Source organism: Myodes glareolus, chromosome 4 (genome assembly GCF_982192425.1).
Source record: "Myodes glareolus chromosome 4, mMyoGla1.1, whole genome shotgun sequence".
Taxonomy (NCBI): Eukaryota; Metazoa; Chordata; class Mammalia; order Rodentia; family Cricetidae; genus Myodes; species Myodes glareolus.
In genome coordinates this window covers 35,989,906-36,009,818 of record NC_142029.1, presented here as the reverse complement: position 1 = coordinate 36,009,818, position 19,913 = coordinate 35,989,906, and the positions used below count along the sequence as shown (strand labels likewise).

The following is a 19,913-nucleotide window of genomic DNA, read 5'->3' as shown; positions in this document are numbered from 1 at the left end:
TCAGAGAGATGCCATGGAGCTATGGCCAGATCAGACGTTTTAAAATCTTGCAGAAACCATACAGTTTCTGTGTGGTTATTTTGGTTCTGGGTGGCCAGATGAACAAGCTCCCTTAGAACAGCTGGTTGATTCTTCAATATGGTGAACATCTAGTTGCTCTTTAAAGAGTCAGAGTACAAATAATCATAGATTAAAAGGAGTAAAGAAAAATAAGCCAGAAAAAATGGAAAATTCACAGAGAGTCTAGATTATGTATATTATTGTTTTATTTTTGAATTTTTTTCCTGTGAATGAGCTAAGTACAGAGAGACATTTCATTGTATGGGCTGATAAGCTAAACCAGCATGTTTATTATAAAGATATCATGACTTCCAAATTTGGGTCTAAGGATATGTTGCTTTGGAAAAGAGGTTCTTTCTTGCTTCCACAGAGGATGAGAACCTGTGGATTGCTTCCAGACTGGTGTGGTTTGATGGAATAAGCTCCCTGAAAGGTCACCTTTAACACCCCTCAAAATTACTTTGCTCAATAAACAACAGGAAGAAGTTTGGAAAGAACTGTGTCCATATTCCCAAATATTGTCTATAAATATTTGCTTACATTTAAAGGAGGCCATGCTAGCTATAGAGTTGATACTTTGCATTGGTATGGATCTTGACTTATTGACACAAATTTAAGGTCTCTTTTATTATATGTATATTTCTGCTCTTGATTAAGTTATTGTATTTGTGTAGCTCATTTAAAAATGTAATATATAATTAAGAAATATAAGTTAATGGATAGTCATCTATAATAGACAAGCTTGTAGTCATGTTAGTTAGATTTCCTAGATGTACAGAGATGTATATCAGATAGGTAGGTATTTTTGAAACCTTTCAAAGATTACAGAATATGGCATTTAAATGTTTTAGTAACTTAATTTTCATGACAATGAGACACATCTGCTTCTGGTAGCACCAATTACTTCAAGAGGAAGATGGGCATTGAAGATACTCCTCATGGAGTTTGCTAGTCATTTGGGTAAGAAAATGCTTTTGCCTGGACTACTTAACTGGACATGCAAGGCCCACAGGGAAATGACTGCTGAATTTGCCTAAAGATGATATGGTCCTTCAGGGTTCCTGCTACATGAAGGAGTCTACCAGATGTTCTGTAGGACACAGAAGAAACTGACTGACAAACTGCCAATATAGGTGGAACTGTCTTTGAAATTTTCTGCTTCATGGTAAAGTCTGCTGGGTACTATGGGCCTGAAGGCTGAAGTTGGATGCCCCAATGGTACAGAAGAATTTTGGTTGACTGTCCAGTTAGTGAGATATCTCTGTCAATTCTAGAGTTTTGGAAGTTGCTTACAATGTACTTCCTATTTACTTAGGTCATATTATATCCTTCTGGAGTCTTTGATGGAGTTGAAGAATAGACAGTAACAATATAGTTTTTCTTAGTTATGATAAAAGATAAAATATATATAAATATTTTAACAGTAATTCTTGTTTGATACCTGTTTTGTTATATATAATTTTATTATGTTAAAGTTAAAACCTTCCTTTTTATTTAAACAGAAAAGGGGAGGTAATGTGGGAGTCCCTCTGTATGCTGTGGTTATCATTAATGAATAAAGAAACTGCTTTGAACCTACAGTAAGGCAGAACTTAGGTAGGCAGGGAAAGCTAGACAGAATGCTGGGAGAAAGGAGACAGAGTCAGAGAAATGCTATGGAGCTGTGGTCAGAGTCAGACATGCCGAAACTTTGCTGGTAAGCCACTGCCATGTGGTGACACACAGATTAATGGAGATGGTTAAATTAATATTTAAGAGTTAGCCAATAAGAAGCTAGAGCTAATGGGCCAAGCAGTGATTTAATTAATACAGTTTCTGTGTGATTATTTTGGGTCTAAGCTAGCTGGACAACTGGGAACCAACAAGCAGGCCTTCCTCCAACAACAGATATTTATCATATACACATGTTGGCTCTTTCTAACCTTTTTTGATTCCTGTTCCTTTGCCACAATTCTTGCTCTTATTTCCTTGCTCACTTCTTCAAGGTCTTCCATTCATTCCTTTTCTGTGTTAATAATAGTCCATGTTAACAGTACATCAATAGTAATGCCTTCTCTACACTCAGCTCTCCTGTTTGTGGAACTGTGAGACTTTACCTATGATGTAGGTGGGTCTTTTGTCTATGTGTTACTTTCATTGGTCAAATAAAGAGACTGCCTTGGCCTTTGATAGGACAGCAGCTTAGATAAGTGGAGTAGGCAGAACAGAACTACTCATTAGAAGTTCTAGCATATATCTCTCATAGATAAGTCGTGGTGACTTTCATACACTAATCTCTCCTGTGCCTTTTCTTCCTAGGATGCAGCCATCCCTCACAGACCTGTCTCCCTCCATCCTTTGTATCAGTCTAAACTCTACCCTCCTGTTAAGTCCCTGCTGCATCCACAGACCTTGTCTCATGCTGACTGTCTTACCCCAGGACCCTTCAGTCATTTGTCCTCCTTCTCATTGAGGGATGAACAGGAGAAGTCCCCCACTCTCCTTAGTCAGGACACACACAATAAGGTGAGAATATTTTGCCCATATGAGAATTGTTCCTTGCTATGAAACGTTGGCGTGCTTAACTTCTAAAACTTATATATAATGAGAAAGACTGAATAAACGCTCTGGATGCTTGAGTTTTTAACATTTAAGTGTATTAGAACTATGAAAACATGGATTGAGTTGTATTACTTTAAGTAGATAACAACTGACTGGAAGAAGTAACAGACATGTATTCTCTTTTTAAGTCTATCCCTGCTCTATGTTCCTCATTATTCATGGTTTAACCCCAGTGTGGACATGTAAAGTAAGTTTCTAGAACTTTATATGGTAGCTTGATTAATTTGTGTTCTAATCTTATTTCAATAACTTTAAAAGTTTAATTAATTACAGTGACTTGTTGTGGAGGCATAGCTGCAGACCGTGAGCAAAAAATACTTAAGATTACTTCAGGTGTCTGCAAAATAATAGTTTTATTATACAATGTGCCCATTTGCCTAATACTTTCTAATACACATACACACACACACACATATAATCACAAAGTGTTCAGCACCTGGATATATGTGTATATATGCTAGTCTACTATATGTATTATAATATATTTTCATTGGCATTGGAGAGCATTTATGTGGCCTGTTATAAGTACACAGCCCCACTGTATGACCTTTGAGTAAGTACCTGTTCCCTTTCAAATGTTATCATAGCAACTTAGTTATACAATATAGATTTGTCGGGCAGTGGTGGAACATGTCTTTAATCCCAGCACTCGGGAGGCAGAGGCAGGCAGATATCTGTGAGTTCAAGGCCAGCCTGGTCTATGAGAGATAGTTCTAGGATAGTCTTTAACTCTACAGAGAAACCTTGTCTCAAAAAACCGTATGTATATCAAGGAGAGGGTCCCTTGTTTGTCCCGGCTGCCTGGCTAGCTTACACCCAAAATAACCACACAAATGCTTGGCCCATTATTTCTAGCCTCTTATTAGCTAATTCTCACACCTTGATTTAACCCATTTTTATTAATCTATATATCACTATGAGTTTGTGGCCTACCAAGAAAGATTCAGCGTATCTGTCTGTGGCAGCTCCATGGTGGCTCTCCCTCTGCCCTTCTTCCCAGCATTTATTTCTGTCTTCTCCGCCTACCTAAGTTCTGCCCTATCTGACCCATAGCAGTTTCTTTATTCATTAACCAATGAAAGCAACACATGAACAGAAGAACCTCCTATACCACATGTATATGTATATATGTATTATATATATATGTATAGACACCTATATATACTTCCTGACCCTAAAAATTTCCTAAAACATTTGACTCTCAATTAAATAAATAATTGAGATGTCAAATTTTTATTTAAAAGAATTTATCTAAAACCTCTTCTCCATGGCCAATAAAATGCATCCCTGCTATTAAAAATAAAAACAATAGGAGATGGCAGGACAAAATCCCTTGATCCTTGAGATTTTATTCATTTTTTTAAAGAAATAATGTTGATAACATATTACAAGCACAGTCATCTGAAAAGTGAGCATGGGTGTTTAAGGAAGCATTAGCTTTTCATATTTTATGTCATCTTTGACTAATAAACAATCAGTCCTGAATTAAATAGCTTTTAAAGGACCAATTTTCTACTAACATTTAGGATGATATTAGTATTGATTTTAGGTGTGTCTTGCTCCTCGTATTTGATAAAAAGTATATACCATGAAAGTGAGATTCTTAAAATGATTTTATTTAAAATGTCTATGAAAACCATTTTCTTATGATAGTTATTTGTGATAATATTTGATGCTGGATTCTTCTCTGTATGCTGTGAATATCATTGATTAATAAAAGAACTGCTTTGGGCCTACAGCAGAGCTATAGGGGAACAGAGCTAGGTGGGGAAAACTAAACTGAATGCTGTGAGAAAGAAGGCAGAGTCAGAGAGAAGCCATGAAGCCCCACCAGAGACAGACACTGGAACTTTAGCTGGTAAGCCACAGACACATGGTGATACACAGATTAATAGAAATGGGTTAAATTAAGATATAAGTGTTAGCCAATAAGAAGCTAGAGCTAATGGGCCAAGCAGTATCTTAAATAATATAGTTTCTGAATGATTTTTTCGGGAGTCTGGGCAGCTGGAAAATGAACAAGCGATCTTCTCCAACAAATATTGTAACTACTATCTGCTTATAAATGATCGTGCATGATAGATTCTGGTCATATTTTATATGTCAGTTATATTAAAGAGCTTCATCTTTTGATTCCTTTGTGATACTAACTGCAACTATCCAGCAATATTAAATCTAGTATTGTATTCCTAGTTTAGCTTTGCTTATCAAGGCTATGAAAAACAATACACAAGAATCACAAGCATTCAAGTTTTGCAGACTTGCCTGTAGTAGCCAGTTTATACTGGAAGGGTCATTTGACTCTATGAGATTGGTATCAGCAAGGGCCACATAAGTGATGACCTATTTCAGAAGAGAAATTGAGAGGTAAAGGCTGTGTATGAATGAGACAATCTTCATGAGTAGATTTTTGTCTTTCAGAGTCTAAGAACCCTTTATATGGAGCAAAAAAAATTCTTATCCAAAATATTAAAAAAAATCATCTTGTAGTAAGAGTATTTTCAAGGAAGATTTAATTGATTAGTCATATATTCCTATTTCTCCTATCAAAATATATTAATTACTAAATTTTATAGGTGTGTTTGGAAATATGTCATAGTTGTGGGTTAATATTTCAATATTACCAGCATTTCTTGTTGACCTGAAAAATCTCCCTCTCTAGAGTTGTAAAACACAATCTGCCATGCAAGTGAACTTTCTCCTAATGTGCTAATGTTACTCTCAAGTTTGACCTTACAACTTTACCTACAACCATATCTTTCCACTCGTCTTCTGAAGAAATCTTTGGGAATGTGTGCTGAATGTGACTTGATTGTTCAGTCTTCATGGTTTCTCATCTAATAGAAGTTCAGCGTTCAGCAGGTCATCATTCTTTTGTTGAAGCTGCAGTGCACCCTTCTAAATTTTCACCAGACTCTTTATATCTTAATCTTTGACTCTAGCCCCTTTCCTCCATTCTTACTTTTTAATCAGAAGTTCATAATGAGGTCACACCACAGCATATAATCAAGTTCACACGTTTTGATTTCATCTTGTTCTGAGCTGCCTTATCCATCTTCCATTAATTTTTTTGTCTCTAGTAAAAGGAAAGCCATACCTTTTGGTTCCTTCCATTATCCTGAAAAACTATAAACTAATGGGTAAGGGCATATTGCTTCTGCTTAGGCTATTTGAATTTATTTCTTGATTCCACCCATTCCAGATATCCCCATATTTAGTGAGTAATTCATCTTCTGCATGCTTGTTTACACATCTTTTAAAATGGGGATTATAATGGTAATCAGTTATTAAAGTCTATAAGATCAAGATTAAAGCATATTAACATATAACAAAGGACCGAAACACAAGAATTATACAGAGGCAAGATGTTATATGACAAACCTTTGAACTGACATTTCTTCTGCTCTCTTGTGTTTTCATTCATCTTTTTTTGTTGCACAAAGGAAACTCAAACACACAACACAGCAACAAGAACACTTCTCTATACAGTCCCTTCACAATACTGTAAATCTAGACCTTCCTTTCTTTCTTTTTTCTGCCCTCCCTCCACTTCCCTTTCCTTTTTGTTTTTTGTTCTCATAATGGGCAGTAGTCATTCTCTCTATGTCCAGCTATGACTAACTCACTCTTGAAAACATTCTAATTTTGATCCTCCTACTGAACTGAAATTGCTCTAACAAAGTTAAGTTGGTTGTCAGTGAAAGTTCTTCAGACCTCTGTCTCTTTTCACCTCTGTAGTGATTGCTTTTCTTCTTTGTTGAGTATTTCTTATTTGCTTGTTGCCTTTTCTTTATCTTATCCATGACTTGGGATTGAACCAAGGATTTATGTATCCTAGGAATTTTTCTACCACTTAGCTACACCTCAAGTCAATATTTTACTTTATTTTGAGAGTGCCTTGCTAAGTTGCTCAGTCTAGGCATTAACTTCTGGTCCTCCTATTTTCTGCCTGTCGAGTAGCTGGGAGTGTAATCTATGGGTCTGATGTGCCCTATACCTGGCTAGGTTGCTGCACTTCAGATATCTGACCACTCACAGATTTTAGTAATTATCCCAGTGTTGGTGGGTATGAAACCCACATTTCCAGTTCTTACTTCTGCAATGAAATCAAGTGTTTTACCTCTAGCTGCTTGCTCATCACCTCCCCTTGTGTGGTAGTTTGGATGAGAACGTCTCCTGTAGGTGCAGATATTTGAATACGTGGTCCCAATTTGTGGCGCTGTTTGGTTTAGGAGGTGTGTCCTTGCTGCATGAATTATGCTACAGTGAGCTTTGGGAATTCAAAGACTCCTATCATCTCCAGTGTACTCTATTCTCTGCATGTGGGTCAAGATATGAGCTCTCATTCTTCGGCTCCTCTTGCATTTCCTACCTGGTACCAATCTTTCCAGCTATGATGGTGATGGACTCTTATTCTTGCATTTCCTACCTGGTACCAATCTTTCCAGCTATGATGGTGATGGACTCTTATTCTTCTGGAACTATAAATCCAAATAAACTCTTCCTTCCATAAGTTGCCTTGGTCATTGTTTTTATATTGTTTATTTATTTAGTTGCATCAATAGAAATATAGCTTGAAAAATAAATTGACATTTCACACACATTCATTTTATTGGAAACTAGTTTGTACTGATTTTCTTCTTTTCTCATTAATATCATAATTCTGAAGTCCTCAGACTGAAAGTTGGGCCCATCTATTATAATTTTTCTCCATTTTACTTTGTCCTGGTAGCTGGTAAATTTCCAGGTTGATGGGGTCCTCTGGCTGTGCAGTATTATTTCACATTGTTCTGCATTTCCAGGCTATTTTGTTTGAAATCTAGGTATCCCATCAGCACCCCTTACATCCTGGTCTTCACAGATTCCTCCCTTAGAAAACTATCTATTTTTTCCCTGATGGGTATGAACATTTGTATATTTTGAATCAGACAAATCGTGCCCCCTTTTTAGAGACGTTTCTTCACACAGCATTTAAAGTTATCATTTCCCCTTTTCAATCTCTACAATCCTTGTCTATGTCAAACACTTCATGTGCCATTATAGATGGACATGTTTCTTGTTGGAGCTTTGCTTGTTCATCTCCAACATGACACACTTCGACATGATGTTTTTCACCTTATATGCAACAAATATGTGTTCATGATGAACAGTCTCAAAATGTCCCCTTTTCCTCTCTGCAAATCCCAAATGCTAGGGTAACCTCAATTACTTCTGTTTTAAACAAATATTAATTCTGAATCAACTTACAGTTTATCAATATGTTTAGAATAATCTTAGTAAACTGAAAAGGATTCCTTTGTTAAAAGTTGCATCTGATCACCAGCTCTTGGGATGCCTTAGTAAGAGAATACTAGTGGACAGAAAAGCAGTGGGGTGACCATTTGATTGATCTTGCTTTATGTAGATTCTGAAATCTTTTGAGGGGGGCTGTCTTCTTTTCTTCAGGGCATCTGACCAAAAGTGGATGGCACCTTGCCTTGTCCTTCTACATTCACCTTCGTGGCATACCCTCACAAGATTTCAGTCAGCTACTTCTTTGCCTCTAGAGCACTTTGCTTTCTGTATACAAGAGCAGGCAACTCTAAGACTGTCTCAGCCATCATCTTAGCTGCACCACGTGTCCTTCATTCCTCTGTAACTCTGCTTTTGCCGCCAGATTCCACAAGTATCTGTACCTATGACTGCACCTCGCTAAACTTTACTTGTGTTTGAAGATTAAAATGAATGTTATTTTGTCTGCACATGACATTTGTGTGGAAGTGAGTGCTGTGTCATGAAAGCGGAAGTCAGGACATCTTATGGATTTGTTTCTCCTCTTCATTCTTTACGCACATTCTAGGGATCAGACTCAGGTGTCCAAGCTTTAAAACAACAGGTGCCTTTACTCATGGGTCAGCCCATCAACCCCTAAACTTCATTACAAGCAGCCTCAAATACTATCTGCACTCTATTTGGTTTTCTAGTTGTTTCTGGGCATGCCCTAAAGAGGAAAATTCATGTAATTAATGCATCTTCTTATGACTGATCTTCACTTAAGTTAGGATCGCCTCTAGGCTTGTCTGAGTATATTTAGAGATGGTTATCTGAGTGGAACACAAATCTAATTGCTCTTATAAATTAAAACTCAGAATCAGATATTAGGGGGTGAAAACTGAAAGAGAGAAGCAGAGAAACCAGCAACTAGTTCTTACCTCGGTCTCACACTGAAGGGGGCAAGGGCCCTGTCTTCATGAGTCCTCAGAATGAATGCTTTGAACTCCTGGCTCCTCCCACCTTATATTCTACTCTCCACCTGGCCATATCACTCCTGTCTCCACTTCCCTAATACTGGGATTAAAGTCATGTGATCCCAAGTACAGGGATCAAAGGTGTGATTTCTATTTCTCTTTTAGACTGATTCAATCTTGTGTAGCCCAGAGTGACCTTGAATTTACAGAGATCTTTCTGCCTCTGTCTCCCTGGTGCTGAAATTAAAGGCGTATGTGCCCACTGCCTGGCTTCTATGGCTAACTAGTATGACTAGCTCTGTACTCTGATCTTCAGGCAAGCTTTATTTGTTACAAGACAAACAAAATATCACCACATCTGAAGTTGGAGGACCCACCCTTAATATGGTTAGCATGGGTAGTATATCCCATAGACTGGAGTACAGGACTGAATAAAAAGGGAAAGGAAGCATCAGTCAAACTGTATCATCCTCTTTCCTTGCTTCCTGGTCTGCATCATAGATTGAGCTGTTCCTATTGTGACTTCCTTGCAATAATGCATACTGTTCTCAATGGAGACCCAAAATGAACCTTTGTCCCCATGTGACTTGTCAGATACGTGGTCATAGCAATGCGAAAAGTCACTGGTGCACATGAGCTCCCAGTTGATGAGCAAGGCAGTGCTCTGCTTCCTCTCACATACTGTGCTGGGGTGTTCCTTCTGGTGATCTGCCTGGTGTGGTTTATTATATACCATTCCTATAATTCATGATTTTATTCTTTAGGATGGGCCCTAAATCTAGTGTTGGGAGTCTTACATAAATAAGCAAAATAGCTGAGTTAGACTTTCCTTTGTCATGAACTAGAATGCTGTTGGCTGGGAATTTATTGTCAATGGATCAGTAATATAAAAATTTTAAGAAACAGGAACACATATAACACAAGTTATTTATTGATTAGTTGATACACAGGTGAATAGCGATAACTGATTGTCTATTTGTTTAGATTCCACAGAGAAGAGGATTCACATATGGGAAATTATTTTGGGAATGAATTCCAAACAGGTTATAGAAATTGGAAACTGACACAAAGAAGGCATCTGGTGAAGGTTATACTGGCTAACAAGTTGTCATTGTGGAGGAACTCTAAAGAAAAACAAACAAACAAGAAACAGGGAAGGGCACATTGCTTGGAACAATGCCAACTGAGAGATGGGGAGGAAAATTTTGAGAATAAGTTGAGGCTGTACCAGGAAATAGGAACTGAGTTGAGGAACAACACTAATTTCTAGAGAGAACGAGCGGCAGGCAAGGCAAGGCACAGGTGGACAGCATGAGCTCATGTTAAAGAAGAAGATGCCCTGTGTAGACATGGATGTATCTCTACTCATCTGTGCTTATACTTTGTTTATTTTTTTCTTTTTCCAAGACAGGGTGCCTCTGTAGCTTTGGAGCCTGTCCTGGAACTAGCTCTGGTAGACCAGGCTGGGCTCGAACTCACAGAAATCCCCCTGTCTCTTCCTTCTGAGTGTTGGGATTAAAGGCATGCACCACCACTGCCTGGCTACTTTGTAACTATGTAGTGAGTGGGGGCCGGCTTGTTGGGGTTTCTGTCCCACCCGGTACCCCACAGCCGGCAAACCCCAAAGAAAATCACAGACGGGACTCCATAAGATTATAAACTGATTGGCCCATTAGGTCAGGCTACTCATTAGTTCTTATAACTTATGTTACCCCATTATCCTTATCTACGTTAGCCACATGGCTCAGTACCTTTCTCAGCTGGGCAGCTTACATCTTTCCTCTCCGGTGGTCTGGGCAGAACTGGCTGACGGAGCTTCCTAGAATTCTCCCAGTCTCTTTGCTCCACCTCTACTTCCTGTCTGGCTTTCCTGCCTATACTGCCTGCCTGGCCAATCAGCGTTTTATTAAAATATGATTAACAGAATACAGATAATTCTCCCGCACCATAACTACATTTGAAGTCTGAAATAAAATGAAATGAAATTTATGCCCTGGCAATGCTGAAGCATGCATGGGAAATTCCTATATGGTGGTTCTGTTGAACTTGTTCAAATTGGGCTTCATGGTCTAAGTTGATGAGGACGACTGACCAGGATTTTTCTTTAAGAGGGTATCAGATCTCATTAAATATAGTTGTGAGCCACCATGTGGTTGCTGGGAATTGAACTCAGGACCTTTGGAAGAACAGGTAGTGCTCTTAAGCGCTGAGCTATTGAAATCTAGGCTTCCTCATATCAAAACTCCGGCTATCAGAACTCAAGAGTGGGTTTGAGTATATGGCTTTGTGGTAGAATCTACAAAATCACCTCCAAATCTCAAGAGCCAAAAAAATCTCATGGTCATTTCCTTTGTTTTACATGTGTTATTCATACTATTGGTTCTGCTAAACAATGAAGGGGACAGGGGATAGATGTGTCTGGGCATGTGATGAGAAGCTATAGCTTATCTGTGGTGATTTTCTCCAATTTTGTTTCTCTTTTGCAATGAACTTTAATATTTTTACCTTTAAGAGCAGGAAGGTGTCATGTGTAGCATCCGGGCTTCTGTCTTGATTGAGGCTTTTTGTGGTAGGTCCTTTACTATCCTCCATGCCAGAAAATTTAGGCCATGCAGATGACACTTAGTAGGGCCATTCATATGATTCCATGGCCTCTTCCCTGCTCTTCTCGGCCCTCAGTTGAGAACATGCAGAAAGTGATTAAGTAAACAGTTTAGCATTCTGTATAACTCTTACTGTTTTCTCTCTCCATTTTCTGCCTTACCTCTCCTGTTTTTTATTCCCATAATCTCATATGTCTTTCTGACTTTATTAGTCAGCCTGAAATTTTAATTCTTCTGGCCTACTTTAAGCACCTCAAATCCATCACTCAGTTGTCTGCATCCTTTTTCATAATCCAATTTTTTTTCTTCCTTTTATTTTGCACAGCAAAGGCAGCGTGGGCAGAAAGTTATACCTCATCCATGTTTCTTTCAGTTCCTACAAATGTTAATAGCAACAAGCCAGAAAGATGTAGGCTCTGTCTGAAGACCCTGCTGAGTGAGAACTAAGCTCGTACAGTCTGTATGGGGCTCCTGATCTGCCCACAGGTTGGCAGTTAGGACTTCCTCAGCAGTAAGGCACCATTACTGTGAAAACTCGAATGGTTTACAAGCAAGAATAAGATCGACAGCTTTGAAGCCACAGGAGAAAATTCACAGGCACTCTTGCAAGTATCTTCTCTTTCTGTTTTCAAAACTACACCTTACTTTTGTTCCTTGGTAACGACCACGCAACCATTTTATTTCACTTTCGTTTCTAACAATACATCACCACTCTTTACAACCATGCTCAATTTTGTTTTATTGAGTTTGCTCATATCCCACCAAAGACATACAGATAAAGAGATCTCTTTGTATACACATACTCTCCTTAAGCAAACTGCTACTGTAATCTATTATATGTGCATTCTTGATGTACCAGCTAGGTTTAGCTTCCCTACCACTTTAGATTTAAATATCTCCTCTATTGTCTCTGGAGTAGCCTGTTTGGAAACAAGCACCATGGAAACCCAAAGGAAGAAACAAAGACTGAATACCACAACGTTCACCTCAGGGCCATTCCACACTCATGTTATCCCTGTTCGGAGTCCTTCATACCCTTGCCCATTAACCACCCATGCTTCTTGAGCCCCTCCTTTCCCCAAGCTGAAGACAGTAGGATCTCTCAAATAGCTGGGAAAATACTACACAAAAATGTTACTGTGTTGATAATTTGTGTTCTAATCAGCTTGGGGCTTTAAAAAACATAAACTAACATGTGCATTTATTTTGAGTGATTTTATATTTGGAAATGTTTGATCTGTTCTGTAACAAACCATTTCTATCAGTAAATACCGATTTTAATAATGATAATGACAATTACTTCAGAGTCCCCTTTCATTATCAAGCATTTTGGTTTGATTTAGTAATGACAATTACTCTTAGTGAAATGCGGGTTAAAACTCAAGAGCAATGCCTGCTTAAGATATCCGTTGCTGAATTTCTTTTGGTTAGTCATTAAGTTATTTTATATCTATATTTGAAAAAGTGATTCAACCCCTTGGGGGAAAAAGAAAATCTTCTGATTGTTACCAGGATCAAGTGAAATTTTACTTGCACACTCCAATATTAGTATTGAATTTAATTCACATTTCCAGAAATTACATTATTAATATGAATTTGGTGCTGGAATGAAAGAAAACCCATCAGTTTTCCTGAGAAGACATGTCTTTTTCCCTTAGTGCCGCGGATTTCCTTCCAATACTCAAATTTACTCACACGTGTCTCTTGTCTTTTGTTCACCCCCTTTTATCCCTCAGAAGCCCCCCCACTGAGTACTTGAATTTTATGATCTCCTTGTTGACATTGACATTTGGTGGTTCTCTTAGTGTTCTCTAGTGTTCTCTTAACACACCACACACACACACACACACACACACACACACACACACACACAGGAAATAAAGATGACTTTTTATGAGGCCAAATTGGAGTGCCTCTGGCCTGGAATCGTAAACATAAGCTACCCCAAACTTGATGGAAGCTGTTTCATGAAATTTTTATAGTAGCAGAATACAGAAAGCCATAAATGAAGCCATTTTAAGAAACATATTGGTGGAACTCTCAGAGAAGCAGGTTACAGTCAGGTGGAGAAATCCAGCTAAGTGCTTCAGAGACTGTTGACAGCAGTCTTAGCACTTTGATGGGTGGAGAAAAGAGTTTCGCTAATACTGTCTAAAATTTATATCTGTTTATCACAATGCTTACAGAGGTGGGCAAGAAATAGCTTTTGAGAGACTACAGACAGCCCAAGATACATAGTAACTGTCTCTAGATCGCACCATTCCAACCCCTTCACTGTCACAAGCCTTAAGCAGCCCATCAGCCTTTGCAGCTACAGTCTCTCTCCAGGAATTCTTCTTCACAGTATAATCCGACCCATACAAATGCTATTGGCTATATCAGTCTTTAAACTATAATTTCTCTCCTCTGGTTTATAATTTCAGAATATTTGGCTTGGTTTTGAAGCACTACCTTGACCCCTAAATGGAGACAACTGCTTCTCCTAGAAAACCTAGAAAACCTAGAAAACCACAAGTTTCCAACCCACATAGAATTTTTGCAAGTGGATTATAATATGAATGTTACATGTGCATTATACAAAGTATGAGTTAAATGAAGCACCTCTGAAAGGAGATTTCTTCTGACATTTTAACAAAATGTATTGATGAACAGCAGAGGAGACTGGCTGGAAACCCCTATAGTAATCCAAATCTTTACCTACTGGTGGTTCAAAAACTTTGGACAGCTTTGAAACCATTTCTCTCTTTAAGGTAAAATGTACATATTTAGGTTTAAAGACACAAAACACATTAAGAGTCAAGCAGAACATTGAGATAAGCTTTGCTTCAAGCTAATAAAATGAATGTCAAGGGAAACAATTAGGTTCAAAAGCATGAAAACCTTGTCGAACTCATAATCCAATTCTCTTCCCAAACTAGGAGTATAGGTGGTGTTTATTTTATACTGAAATCTAGGAGCCTTGTGGGTCTAGAAGTAGACAAGACGTAATTATTTATTTGTGTCACAAAGATTTATGGAATCTCCAGTAGGGAAAAGCCCTGCCTGGTCAGTGCTGCCCATTCCAGGGGGAGCAAGCAGAAAGAGGCAAGAATAGCTTAACTAGGAATTTGTTTTCTATGTAGGAAAAAAACAAACACAAAACAACAACAACAACAAACAAACAAAGTAAGAAATTAAACGAGAAAAACAAATGAGGGCAATCACCATTCAGATGCTCTGTCATCTGTGTGGTCCCGAACTCTTCTGATGAATCAGGGTTGACTAAGGAATGAGAACAAATCAATAGCCTGACCCTTGCGTGGTGGGAGGAAGCAGCAGGAAGGGAGACAGCAACTCTGAAAACTGAAATGGTTCACCTGAGAAGATCCCAAGAGGCTGGGTCTGGTGTGGAAGGAGCAGGTTCTTAGGAATCCTGGGAGTGAGAATCAAAATGTCCGATTTCTAGATGGACCTCCACATTTGTCAGCTGTTTGCATGGAAAGGAGAGTCTGGGGAAAGTACACCAAGCATGGTGTTTGGTAAAGTTCTCCACCAGAGGGCAGAGGCATTTCAATATCATACGCGTCTTAGTGGTGGTTTGGCATGTATTGAAGAGTCTCTGAAATGTGATAAAAAAAAAACAACTAGTATTAGAAATACAACCAATTTGATATTTACTGTACAGACTGGTATTTTATTTAAATTTCAAAGCAATTGTGAGGTGGGTTTCATTTTCTCTATACTTGAGGAAAACAGGAACAGAAAGCATGGACTCTGCGTAATATTCTACAAGATAACAAAATCTGGTGCTGGGTTAGTTGCTCTTCAGAGATTCTCTGACAAACCTTGTCAGTCAAATAGCTTCACTGTCTCACGTAGCTACGACCTGCGGATCATAAGTTTCCATCTGCTTCAGCAAGGCATTTTGTTTGTTGTTTTTTTATTTTTACATCCCAACCAAAGTTTCCCCTCCCTCCCGTCTTCCTAGTCCTTTCCCCCGACTCTGCATTCTCTTATCCTCTACTGTTTCTCTTCAAATACAGGCAGGCCTCCATGGATATCAGCCAATCTTGGTATACAAGTTGTAGTGAGACTATGCTCCTCTTCTATTAAGTCTGGGTGAGGTAATCCAGTAGGAGGAAAGGGTAATCCAAAGTAGGCAACAGACCCAGAGACAGTCCCTGCTCTCACTGTTAGGAATCTCACACAAAGACTAAGTTACACAACTGTAACATACACGTAGAGGGACTAGGTCAGTCTCATCAGGTTCAGTTTCTGTGACCTTCTATGAGTCCAGGTTAGTTCTTTGGGTTTTCTCATGGTGCCATAGACACCATTGGGTCCACAATCCTTCTTCCCTCTCGTCCTGCAGGATTTCCCGAACCCTGTCTAAAGTGTGGCCGTGCGGTTCTGCCCGTTTCCATCAGTTGTTGGGTGAACCCTCTTTGATGGCAGTTGGGGAAGGCACCAATCTATGATTATAACAGAATATCATCATAAATAATTACATTGTTCACGCCTTCTTTTCCATTCGTGTTTGGTTCCGTACTAAGTTTCTGGGGTATCCTACCTTTGGGTCCTGGCTCTCAGGGGGGAATTCTCTTTCTGGGTATGGGTTTCCAGCTGTGCCAGTCATTAATTGGCCACTCCCACAATTTCTGCATCATCTTTACCCCAGCACATCTTGCAGGCAGGACAAATTGTAGGTCGAAGGATTTGTGCCTGGGTTCATGTCCCAGTCCCTCCACTGAAATCTTACTTGGTTACAGAAGATGGTTGATTCAGATTCTGTATCCCCTATTGCTAGGAGTCCTAGCTAGGTCACCCTCATGGATTCCTGGGAGTTTCCACTGCTCTAGGTTTCTAGCTTATCCCTGAGATGCCCCCAGATTCCAGTTGTCTTTCCCAGCACTCTCTCCCTCCATCTTCTCTCACCTGATCTCTCTCATTTCCATCCCTAGTCCCCCTTCTAGGGTTCTCCCCCTCATCCACTGGCAATGCCCATTCTATTTCCCTTCAAAATTCTGTTTAATGTCTCTAGGTCTGTGGGTTGTAGAATGATTTTTCTTTACTTTAAGGCTAGTATTTACTTGTGATTGAATACATATGAAAAAATCAGGATAGTTTGAAATATTCCTATACAGTAAGAGAACTTCTGGAGGTATCACTATTTCGAATTTAAAGGTGTACTACAGAGAAATAGTAATAAAAATTGCATGGTATTGGCATAAAAATAGATTGATCAATGGAATCAAATCAAAGACCCAGAACTAGTCCACACACCTGATTTTTGATAAAGAAGCCAGAAATATACAATGGACAAAAGAAAGCATCTTCAAGAAATGGTGTTCGCATAACTGATGTCAACATGTAGAAGAATGCAAATAAAACTATACTTATCACCCTGCACAAAAGTTAATCCGAAGTGGATCAAAGACTTCAACATAAAATCAGATACACTGAACCTGATAAAAGAGAAAGTGCAGAATCGTCTTGAATGCATTGGCACAGGAGACAACTTCTTGAACAGAACACAAATTGTTCAGGTACTAAGATCAGCAATTAACAAATGGGACCTCATGAAACTGAAAAACTTCTGTAAGGCAAAAGATATCATCAATATGGTGGACAAACAGGCTACCCACAGAATAGGAAAATATTTGTATCTCTGAGAGAAGGCTAATATTCAAAATACATAAAGAACTCAAAAAACTAGACATCAACAAAAACTAGGCATCAACAAATAATCCAGTTAAAATACGGGGTACAGATCTAAACAGAGAATTCTCAAAAGAGGAATCTCAAACGATTGAGAGACACATAAGGAAATGTTCAACATCCTCAGCCACTAGGGAAATGCAAATCAAACAGCACTGAGATTCTGTCAGAAAGGCTAAGGTCAAAAACACAAGTGAAAGTTCATGCTGGAGAGGATGGGGAGCAAGGAAAACACTCCCCCACTGTTGGTGGGAGGGCGAACTTGTATAGCCACTTTGGAAATCTATACAGTTTCTCAGAAAATTGGTAACTGATCTATTTCAAGACCCAGCTGTACTGCTCCTGGTCATATACCCGAAGGACACTTTTCCATATCACAAGGACACTGGTACAACTATATTCATAGCCCATTTACTTGTAATAGCCTAGATATCACTCAACTGAAGAATGGATAAGGCAGATGTGGTACATTTACACAGTGGGCTATTGTTCAGCTATTAAAAACAGTGACATCAGGAAATTTGCTAGCAAATGGATGGAACTAGAAAAGACCTCCCTGAAAACCAATGCACCTTTTAACATAGGACTGGCACTCAGCGGAGACCCCCTTCCTGCCTTCAACAACAGAGAACTACGGGAGCAGATAGCAGAGAGTGGCAATTTTCATTCATTGGTCGCAACTTCCTTGGGAGTTAAACTACCCTTTACCAGGGGTTATCTAAGACCATCAGAAAACTGATATTTATAATACTAATACAATTCACAACAGTAGCAAAATTACAGTTATGAAGTTGCAGTGAGAATAATTTTATGGTTTGGGGTCACTACAACTTAAGGAACTGTATTAAAGGGTCATAGTACCAGGAAGGTTGAGCACCACTGCTGTAAAGTTACACCCAGAGTTATGGCATCAGCTCTGGACAGAGTCTGGGGTTGTCAGCAACCCCATAATACTTCCTACACGCTGTCTCCGGACTCCAACAGTCTTCTTTGGGTAAGAGAATGAATGTATCTGGGGAGGAAGATGTTGTAGGATTTTTGAGCTCAGGACTTTAAGAACAACATACATAAGAAGACTGAAAAAAAAGAGAAATAAATACACAAAACAAAAATAATATACTTTGGCAGTCACTTTATTGAAAAAGGTCATTTTGTAAGTTGGAGGCAAAACTGCCTCTAACTACCTCATTAATCATGCTTGCTTCACTCTGCCTGTATACACAAGTAGAGACCTGTCTGAGTGAATACACCAAGGTAATTTGTTTTTGATCAACATAGAGATAAATGGCCTTGCTCTCAATTTGAAAACTTTTCTGACAATTTTTGGAGATAATGGGAATTGGATGACTATTAGGATGCTTCAGAAGAGAAAAATCTTTGTGGTGGGTGGAATAGGACATTTTAGCAAACTCAAAATGGGTTTTTAATGTTCAGAAGTTTTCAGGAAAGAGGAGCAGAGGCAGTGTTTCAGAATGGATGGACTCTTTCAGTGCGCTCATTAAGAACACTCTGTTCAGCTGGCTAAATCAGATGAATTGGACTTTTAACATTAAAAAATGAATGTCAATGAGCAGGTATTTTTAACAGATGCACTTGTGCAATTGAAGTTCTTACGTTAGGTTCTTTGCTAGAGGGCAGAGTGAGTATGTCAACACAGTAAAAAAGCCTTTGTAACAGCTTGCCATGTGAAATGGGAGTGCCTGTTGTCATCCTGCCTGCTGTCATCCTGAAAGTGTTCTTTATTTAATTACAAAATCATTGACTTTTACGTTTCATCTGGGAAGATGAGAATAATCTATTCTTTCATTCATATTTCTCTTTTTGGTTTAATTTTTGTGACAGAAACATCTGTCACTGGGATCATTTGTTGTGTGGCATTAGGCATGTAGTAACTATCTAAAATATTTCACTGTGGCATTTATTTTTGCTCTTATTCTTTTTCTTTAAAAATAGTTTATATATTCTGGTTACAGTTTTCTTTCATCAAACTATTACCAGATCCTCCCCTCTTACCTACCATCCAAATCCTTACCCTTTCTTTCTCTCTCTCTCATTAGAATAATTGCTATTTTGCAATAATTAGAATAAAAAGGCATCTAAAAATACTAAAACAAAACAAACAAATAAACAAACCAGAGTAGGACATAACAACAAACAATGAATGACAACAACAAAGAAAAAAAGAGGCAAAGATAAAGCTCAAGAAACACATAGATGCAGGGAACACACACGTTCACACACAGAGAGACATCTCATAATTATGCAAGAACAGAAACCATACTATATATAAAATGGAGTTGTAAATAAAAAAGTTCTGCTCAAGAATTATGAGAGAATGGACTGTCAAAAAATGCCACTGAATTTGTTTGGTGTTGGTCATTTCTTGCTGGGCATGAGGCTTGGCCTTGAGAGTGATTTGTGTACTTTGTGAGACTATTGGAAAAAACTAATTCCTCATTTGTGAGCAGTTATCAATTGGAGATAGCCTGTGGCTTATGGATGGGGACTTTGTCCACTTCCCTTTCAGTGCTGGGACCACATCTCTCCATGACTTATACAGGCTCTGCATGCTGCCACAGTCTCTCTGTGTTAATATGTGTATTGGTCCTGCATATTTAGAAGGTCTTGTTTCCTTGATGTCATCTATTCCCTCTAGTGTTTTATATTCTTTTGGTGTCTCTTCCCACAAAGTTTCCTAAACCCTGACGGGTGGGTTTTGATGGAA

The 19,913-nt window shown here is 38.6% G+C and overlaps 1 protein-coding gene across 16 annotated transcripts in view; it reads left to right on the top strand.

Moving 5' to 3' along the window:
- Window positions 1-19,913, top strand: part of Mlip (muscular LMNA interacting protein) — a 262,529-nt gene that overhangs the window by 218,520 nt on the left and 24,096 nt on the right. For all 16 annotated transcript variants that reach the window (XM_087905390.1, XM_087905384.1, XM_087905393.1 and 13 more), the window contains one exon: window positions 2,359-2,565. In XM_087905390.1, coding sequence (XP_087761516.1) covers window positions 2,359-2,565 — 207 coding nt within the window. The remainder of the gene's footprint in view (window positions 1-2,358; window positions 2,566-19,913) is intronic.